Here is an 8809-nt window from a genome sequence, read left to right as displayed (position 1 = left end):
TATATAAGCAGTTTAATCCATGTAACGTGTGAGACTCTACATCGGTTGGGGTTGAGAATGAACGTTGTTTTACAAGCGACTTTAATTTGTGATATCATAAAAATTTGACAAAAATATATCGGTATTAGTACCAAATAACTATTTAAAATTCTTTTTTTTTGTGTAATTTTTTAATTCAATTATTTTTATTATTATTTAGTTTATGTTCAAAAACAAAATAATTTATATTTTGTTTAATAATATAATTTTCTTATAAAAGTAATAATTATGTATTTTGTTAGAACTCGATAATTATCCTAATTATATTTTAGATTTTTTATATTTTAAAATGAGATGTTTATCCTTTAATTGATTATGTCTATACATAGTTGGTTACACGAATTCAAACATGGAGTTTTAATAAGTTGTACTTATGCATGATTTTCTTGTAATCTTGAATTTTAAGTAATATGCATCAATATACAGTACTTCATGCATAAAAAATGGTTTTTAATAATTTTTATTAAATGCTTTATAATATGGAGGTTAATGGGGAGGATCATGAATGCCATTACATGCATCATGCATTGTGAAGGAAGGTTAATGAGAGTTGCATGGAATAGAGTTTCATGGCCATTGTACGCATCATAGCTAAATCAATGAGACCCACTAATTTATTTTTTCTTTTATAATTAAATTTATAAGGATTTAATTATGATATATATATATATACTATAATATGATATTTATTAATCAATAAATTAATTTTTATTTTTATTTTTCTTAATTTATAAAAACAACATNATATGATATTTATTAATCAATAAATTAATTTTTATTTTTATTTTTCTTAATTTATAAAAACAACATAATTAATAAAACATTACATTAATTTCAAAATACATTACATTAATAAGATATTACATTAATTTTAAAATACATTACATAAACTACATTACATTATTTGGTGTTTAAGCATTTCATTTTCTAGCTTTGGTACTTTTTAACTGATGTATTTTAGTCTCGTACTTTTTATTAAATGTATTTTAATTTTGTTTCATTTTCATTTTAATGTATTATTCCTTGTTTTTAGTAGATTTTTAAATTTATTGGTAAAATTATATTTATAGATAATATATATATATATATATATATATATATGATGTGGAAATCCATTAAACTCATTGGAGTGTTATGAAGTGTGGGTATAAAATGATAGAATTATATGATGAATGGAATGCTGATGTGGTAGTTCATGATACTGTGATAGAGTGTTATGCATCGAATATGCCCTAAGCATACAACTCAAACTTACATTATAATATCCCAAGCTTCTACAATTGTGGATTTAGATCCCTCTCCCAAATGGGTCCACATCTGCACACCGAATTCAACACCAGCCGTCCATCTCTCCCAATCCCACATTTCCTCCCCCTACTCCAAAACACCCATATGCTGTTACGCAAATAAAGTTGGTTATTATACAAAAAATCTTGAAAAGTTTCTGCAACTAATCATATATAATATATACACATACATATATTATAGTTTGGGTAGTTTCTGGAGACTTCTTGCAGACTAGCATCAGCATGTATCATGGCTACTACTGCTGATTTCATCATCCTTCCTTTTCTTCTGCTTTCTTTACATCTGCACACCGTATTCAACTTCTGTTCTTGCTTTAAATTGAAGAATTTGTCGACAAGAAGTTAGATTTTTGGAGTTTTCAACTATTTTTCGATCTGGGTGTTGGAATTATGGGTGGAAATGGAGAAAAAAGTAGCGACTTTTATCAAGTTTTGGGCTTGAAGAAAGAATGCACTGAAACAGAGCTCAAGAATGCTTACAAGAAGCTTGCAATGGTCAGAATTCTTGATTTAAAAACCCAACACTTGTTTTAATAAATCGGTTTTGATCCCTTTTTTGGTTGTTTTGTGGCGGCAGAAATGGCATCCCGACCGGTGCTCGGCGGCCGGCAACTCCAAGTACGTGGAAGAGGCGAAGAACAAGTTTCAGGCCATACAAGAAGCTTATTCTGGTAAATTCTTATGATCTTGATTCGAATCTTGGAGAGTTATTACAGTAATTTATAAAAGATCGAACAATACCGTGTTCTTGAAACTCTTCAAATTTACATTCTATAAAAGGTTTCTAGGATTTGGTTCATAATTTGCTTACCAACTTCCTCTGTTTTCTAGTACTTTCCAATACCAACAAAAGGTTTCTGTACGATGTAGGAGTTTACGACAGTGATGATGACGAAAATGTAAGTTGGGTTCTTCTTTTTTAACATTTAAGACATGTTTGTTGTTAACATAACTCTCAACTTATTTGATCAGCTATTTTGTAGTGGTTTAATGACATAGAAAATGGTTAACTAGACTTGTAGCTTATTCAGTCAACTATAGATGAACGTTTAGTAGTGGCCTAATGATATAGAAAGGGAGGTACTCAGTGAGCTTGTAGGGGAAGCTTACGTTCCAAACCTATCTTTTTCAATTTTAAAAACATGTTCATTCCATCTATAAAAAACTCTTTCAAAACAATAACTTTTCCAATGTATACGGTTGACGTAGATAGCTTTATGAAGACCAACCAAATAGCCCATTTTCATATGACTTATTCAGTAAGCTTCTGGTGCTTTATGTATAAAGCCAAACTTTTTCCAAACCAGCCCTCCATCTAAAACAAAAACCTTTTCAGCTTATGTAGATTAATCCACACCAACTGCTTTATTTATAAAAGTCTTATGGAAAACCAACCAATCAGCCTCTGATTCTGTTAGAGAAATTGGTATAAAAGCTGAAAGAACCAAACCAAGAATCTTTTAAAGCTTGGATCTTTTCTTGAGCGCGAGGGTTCTACAATTGGGCCACCATAGGAACGAAGGGAAAGAACATGATATGGTCCACCCTTTAATGGCGTTGGATCTCAAGAAATTAAATATTCATAACTGATTTTTGATCTAAAAAAAGTCAAACTCACTAGTTCCCATAATTAAATTATCAAAATTCTGCTTGTTTGTTTAAAAATACTTCATCATTTTTACAGTTTTTTTATGTTTGGAAGCAGGGGATGGCCGACTTCATGAGCGAAATGGCTGCTATGATGCGTCAAAATAAGCCCAACGTAAGCTCTCACCTCTCAATCTCATGGATGCAGAAATAGCTGATTGGCCCAATAATCTTTAAGTCAATTTAAAACCATAGTAAACATTACCGATAGTTTATAAGGAGCTCACATATTTATTTTTACACTAAAAAAATATGGGTACTGGTTGAAAATTAGTCATTTGTCTAATTTTGGTATGAATCTTATGCTTCTACTTTAAGTTAGGCATTTTATCGTCTACGCTTGATTGATTAGAGTGGGCTCCGATGGTCTGACATGAGGATCTAAAAAAAACGTTGGAAAGTCTAATTCTTCTAATAGACCCTTATTGATGTTTATATGGGACCCGCATCAACTTGTTCTTGTCTGCCGATGTTTTCTTTGTGCGATGTTTGGCATTATGTCACTTGTGTTGTTCAATTCGTTCTTTACCATTCAAAATTAATGAACGGAAGTTTCTATCTATATTCGAGTATTGGTAGCTAGTTGTATGCGGTTAAAAGTATATATGATTTTGAACAGGAAAAGGGAGAGAGTCTTGAGGAACTAAAAGACTTGTTCGAGGATTTGTTTGAAAGCGACGTAGAGTCGTTTGGTTGGACCTCCCACTCGGAAACATCGACTTGTTTATTATCGAGCTCTACTTCCTCTAACAAACGAGGCTCCTCCGCTATGTCGAATACCAAAGCCAAAGACCCTTTGTGTTTTGATGCTCGTTTCCAAGGATTTTCGCAAGGGGTTAGTTTAGTTACTACACCACTCGAAATCAATCTTTCTTTGAAACGCATGATTTATTTGATTTCCTATAACGTTGTTTATGGTTTGTATGGTGTTTGAAGACAGGTGAATACGAGGAGAGGAGTGGCGGCAGGAGGAAGGGGAGACACGCCTAACGTTGTTATCCGACACACGATTTGTGTGTTCGATAAGATGACAACTTCAAAATACCGGTTTTATTTGCTTTTTACAGTTGTAATTTAAAATACCAAAAGTGGATCTAGACTCGGCTGTTTCTCTATGAAATAAAATAGCCAAATCTCTCAATTAAATTTTTTTAGTTCCTTTTTCGATGAAATTCCTATTTTAGTTAGGGATTTTTGTAGAACGTATTTTCAAATTAGAAAATTAAAATAAAATATTTACGTAAACTTGTGTAATGAAATCTGAAAATAATGGGTTATTTTCATCATTTTATTTTCATGTTTCAAGAAATATATTAGGAAAGAGGCACAAATTAATAATTCGTGATTAATTATAATTGTTACTCCAACTTGCACAATCTTTTTCTTACTTTTTTTTTAATTTATATTATAAAATTTATGTATATTATACTAGCCTAAGCCGACTTGGTTGATCTGATCAAGACCCAAACTCATCTACTTTATAGTTTTCAACTGGTAATTTGATTTCTTTTAGAATAATAAATAATCTTTTTATCATTTCCTTTACATCTAGATGGTTTTATTAATTCAACAAACACTTGTTTTCATTCTTAAACGAATTTATTGAGCTAAAATTTACGTTTATAAAAGAGCAATTTTGTTGCAAAGCTCGTCCATGCCCTTGATACACGAACCTAGATTTAGATTTGGTTTTGTCAAAAATTAGGAAACACGATATCTTTTTTGGAGTTAGTAGTGATATGGTTATATGATGCCATGACCTTTCAATTTCATTCAATATCTTGTTCTGATTTTTAAGAATGCATTTTCAAGATGACGTAGATAGAAAATAATTGAAAAAAAAATTCAAGGGGAAAGAAAAACAAGTTCAAATATGATCTAGATGGCAGTTTTCAAGCCATGACACTCTACAAATAATAGATAAAAGTGTTTTTTATAGAAAAATATCAATAATTATTAATATTGAAACAAAATTATCATATATTATATATTCATATAATATAAGAGTTGGGATCGTATAGGAAATCAAAATATTGTAATGAATGTGTAAATATAATAAGTTATAATTGTTGTATGAATATACTAATGATTAAAATTTTGAAAACCTCAAGTTAAATAAATATAAACACATCTAATTTCCTGTAGCGCCCCCACTCACCATCACAATTCACTTCTTTAAATAAAGAAAACACACATAACTTGACCAATTTCTTTATGGTTGATAAGTATAGTAATTCAATACATAATGGGTTTTCTCCATAATCTCTGCAACAAAACACTCGTTCGCTACACCCCTGGCCTTGACTCTAGCGTTGGTAAATTTCGCTAGCACAAGTCTCTTCTCCATTGTGCTAACAATTTTTTTTAATGGATAACGACTGAAAAACTGTTTTTTTATTTATCAAAATTACCAAAAATGGCTTCTAAGGTGGTTTCCAATTGTCCATCATTTCTGTATATTTGTAATGCTCATATTTGGATAGATGTTTAAGAAGGGGACCATTCATCTTTTGGAATTCATTATTAATTATTAGGTCAATTTTCATGTTGAAAGTATCTATAGTTCCAATCTTAACTTAGTAACTAATTTCACTTTGAATGTCCTTTGTTTGTTATGTTCTTAACAGATAAGGGTAGAAAATGTAATATAATGAAAGTAATTGCTGGGTTTCAATCAAGAGGACTGCGCCTCACCTTATACATAAGATAAAGGGTAGCGGAGCTAATAGTTGAATCCTCAAGGACTATTCCTGTTCAAATCGTATTCATATATAAGAGAAGGAGGAGCCGGTCTAGCTGGTCATAATTCATTTTTTTCTCATTTTAAATCTCTCAAGAGCTCTCTCTCTCTCTCTAGTTCGTTGTTACAATTCTTGAAGATATTGAAGATCTGTCTCAGATCTTTAACGCTACAATTTGAGTTAGTGTTTCTCGTTTAAATTTCTTTAGATTCAAGTGTTAATTAGTTCATCTGTATATTTTCTTTTATGTAAATCTGGTTCGAATATGAATATTTTTGTTAATCAGTTTCTTGTTTTAAATCTCAATATTAACAATGATCAAAATATGAAAGTTTACATTTCACAACTTTTTTTAAATTTATTTTATAAAGCCATATATTTTTTTAATAGATGAATTCGTTGATCAAGATGGAAAGTTATGTATTTTAGTGTTTCGAGTTAAAATACTGATAACTTGAGTAAAAATATACTTTCTCTTGTACCTCGACTGTTTTACCAACTAAAACATGACGTGGTTTCTTTTCTCTTACAACTAGATTGTTTTATCGACTCAAGAAAGAGGTCTATCGATTCTTAAACAAGATGACTTTATTGAGTTAAATATTACGTTTTTTAAATCATAAAATAGCAACAAAAATCGTACTTGCTCATGATATACGAGTTGACGAGCTTCTAGTTTTGTTGGGGTTTAGGAAACATGGAGCATGTGGTATCATTTTTTGAGTTAGAGTGATGTGGTTCTTTTGGTCTAATTATTCAGTAAAAAATGATATGAAGAAGTTATATGTATGATTAGTGTTTTATCACTTTGATTTAATTAAAATCATGAGATTTTTAGAATGTACGTTTTTAAGTTGATATAAAAAGATAATAAATATACAAATTGAAATCGAAAAATCAAGGGGAGAAAAACACGAAGTTGAAATATTTTAAGGTCTATGTATGGGTTCATTCAAGAAAGAACTGAGTTGTTTGTAATAACTGTGAGATCCAATCTCAACCACACAAATTAATAATCAATGGTTGAAAATAAAAGAAGAATTAATTACTGAAATTCCAAAAATAATATCCAATATTTAATGTGAGTATGTAAAAAAGGGTAAAAGGGTCAATTTTTTTTAATTTAATGAGACTATTTTGAGCGCCTTAGAAATCCGTTAATCTTCTAAAATTACATTTTATCAAATCAAAACAAAAAACAAAAAGATCCTGTTGGTTGTGCGAGAAGAGGTGGAAAACAATTTGTAGGCTTTGGTTGAACATGTTGTGTTACATTGTGGTAAAAAAGATTGTGGTTTTATGTGCTATCCAACCCACTAAACCCATGGTGAGAATTCTTTGAGAGCAAACCATACAAGACAACCTCCAAACCACTAAACCCATTGTGAGAATTATTTGGTAGCCTACAACCAAGAACTCATAAGTCATAAGGGGCTACAAATTCCAATAGTTACTATACGGGACAAGGTGTTACAATACCAATAGTGTATTAGGTAACACAGGATGTTGTGTTACATTATGGTAAAAAAAAGATTGTGGTTTCATGTGCTACTCAAAATATTGTGGTTTCATGTGGTAATTTAGGAATGTAAAATAAAAATTAATTTAAAGTTTGAAACATATGGAATTAATAAATAAATATTTAATCTAAATTTAGTAATTTACTAACTTGTCCTTTTACATTAATTTAAAAAGAATAACTAATATATTAAAATAAATGGTTAAGATTGGATCTCACGGTTACCACAAACAAAACAGTTCCCATTTGATTAAGCCCATATATATATATACTAAAAGAAGAACCAAGAGTATTGAGATGACATCATGAAAATTGAGTATTGAGGTGTTGGTGAAATGTGGTTGAGTTTAAGATATCCCACATTGGTGAGAGATTGAAAGATTGGAATAAGAAGGTGTGTATAAGAAAGAAGGATGTGATTCATTGTATCAACTAGGGATGGTAATGGACCCCGACCCGTCGGGTAACCCGGTCCACCCGCCCCGATCGGGGACGGGGAATCCCCGAAAAATCGGGTACGGGGACGGGGACGGGGATCCCCGCTTGGCAAAATCCGGGGATGGGGACGGGGACGGGTATAGCACTCCCCGCCCCGCCCCGTACCCGTTATTTATATATATGTGTTTTAGAGGAGTTTGGGCTTTTGACTTTGGGCTTTTATTGTAAAATATGTTATGATTTATGAATGCATCCCTGTCCAGCTTTTATTTCCCTTCCTTCCTTAATGCATCCCTGTCCAGCTTTTTTATTTCCCTTCCTTCCTTCCTCAGCCCAATCCACACCACACTTTTATTTTCCCTCCAAGATCTCCATGTCCACGGCTCCACGCACGACAGTGACGACACGCACCAGTCACGCTGCCTGCTGCTCTCCTCTCCACCACGACGCTGCTGCCTGCTGCTCTCCTCTCCACCACGACGCTGCTGCCTGCTGCTCTCCTCTCTCCTTTTCGACAGGTCGTCGGCGACGGTGAGTGGTGACAGTCCGACGGTGACAACGGCGACAGTCCCAACTCCCACGGCCTCTCCCTCTCGGCTCTCCCTCTCGGCCTCTCCCTGCTCTCCCTCTCGGCCTCTCCCTCTCGAACTCTCCCTGGTGTGTTATTGTAAGTGTTAGTTCTCTTAGATCACCTTCTTGTTAAATTATTGGTTTACCTTTATACCTCATCTATTTGCCTACTTTTTCTTGATTTGTGAACTAATGTGGACCCAAATTAGTATATTATTGTGGTTGATTAATTTATTTAAATAAGTTAGGGTTTTGACTTTCTTTATTTTAATTATCATAATCTATGGTTTTGACTTTCTTTATTAATAAGTTAGGGTTATGTTTACTTTATAGATTATGTTTACAATGTTTGTACACTTATATCATAATCTGTGGTTTAAAATATTCCCAAGGTTTTGACTTTCTTTATTGCAAGGATTTTAGTCGATGAAGGAGTACAATGTTTGTATTTGATTAACAAATAGTGATTATGTTTACTTTACAGATTATGTTTACAATGTTTGTACACTTATATCATCCAATAGCAAAAGGAGATTTTGTAAGTTTAT

General features: G+C 32.1%; 1 protein-coding gene across 5 annotated transcripts; it reads left to right on the top strand.

Moving 5' to 3' along the window:
• The first annotated feature begins 1536 nt into the window (after nucleotides 1-1536).
• On the top strand, nucleotides 1537-4131 carry LOC112510125 (dnaJ homolog subfamily B member 7). Of its 5 annotated transcripts, none has more exons than XM_025115430.1 (6): nucleotides 1537-1841; nucleotides 1924-2017; nucleotides 2178-2245; nucleotides 3052-3108; nucleotides 3613-3828; nucleotides 3930-4131. In XM_025115430.1, the coding sequence occupies exons 1-6, from the start codon at nucleotides 1737-1739 to the stop codon at nucleotides 3981-3983; spliced, it is 594 nt and encodes a 197-aa protein (XP_024971198.1). In that variant the 5' UTR covers nucleotides 1537-1736; the 3' UTR covers nucleotides 3984-4131. The 5 variants fall into 5 exon arrangements, with proteins under 5 accessions (XP_024971198.1, XP_024971195.1, XP_024971194.1 ...); XM_025115427.1 differs by having other exon boundaries at nucleotides 2217-2245; nucleotides 3049-3108; nucleotides 3934-4107; XM_025115426.1 differs by having other exon boundaries at nucleotides 3934-4107.
• The last annotated feature ends 4678 nt before the right edge of the window (nucleotides 4132-8809 follow it).

The sequence above is a fragment of the Cynara cardunculus genome, assembly GCF_001531365.2.
Source record: "Cynara cardunculus var. scolymus isolate 2C chromosome LG 3, CcrdV1, whole genome shotgun sequence".
NCBI classification, from domain to species: Eukaryota; Viridiplantae; Streptophyta; class Magnoliopsida; order Asterales; family Asteraceae; genus Cynara; species Cynara cardunculus.
The sequence above is the reverse complement of the archived record's forward strand: the minus strand, read 5'-3'. Positions and strand labels throughout refer to the sequence as shown.

What these genes read in the sequence shown, in the direction of transcription:
- LOC112510125 (XM_025115425.1), top strand. Translation starts at nt 1,737, where the DNA reads ATGGGTGGAAATGGAGAAAAAAGTAGCGACTTTTATCAAGTTTTGGGC. An exon ending in TGCGTCAAAATAAGCCCAAC is followed by an intron (nt 3,109 to 3,612) that starts GTAAGCTCTCAC and finishes GATTTTGAACAG; the next exon opens with GAAAAGGGAGAGAGTCTTGA. An exon ending in TCCAAGGATTTTCGCAAGGG is followed by an intron (nt 3,829 to 3,933) that starts GTTAGTTTAGTT and finishes GTTTGAAGACAG; the next exon opens with GTGAATACGAGGAGAGGAGT.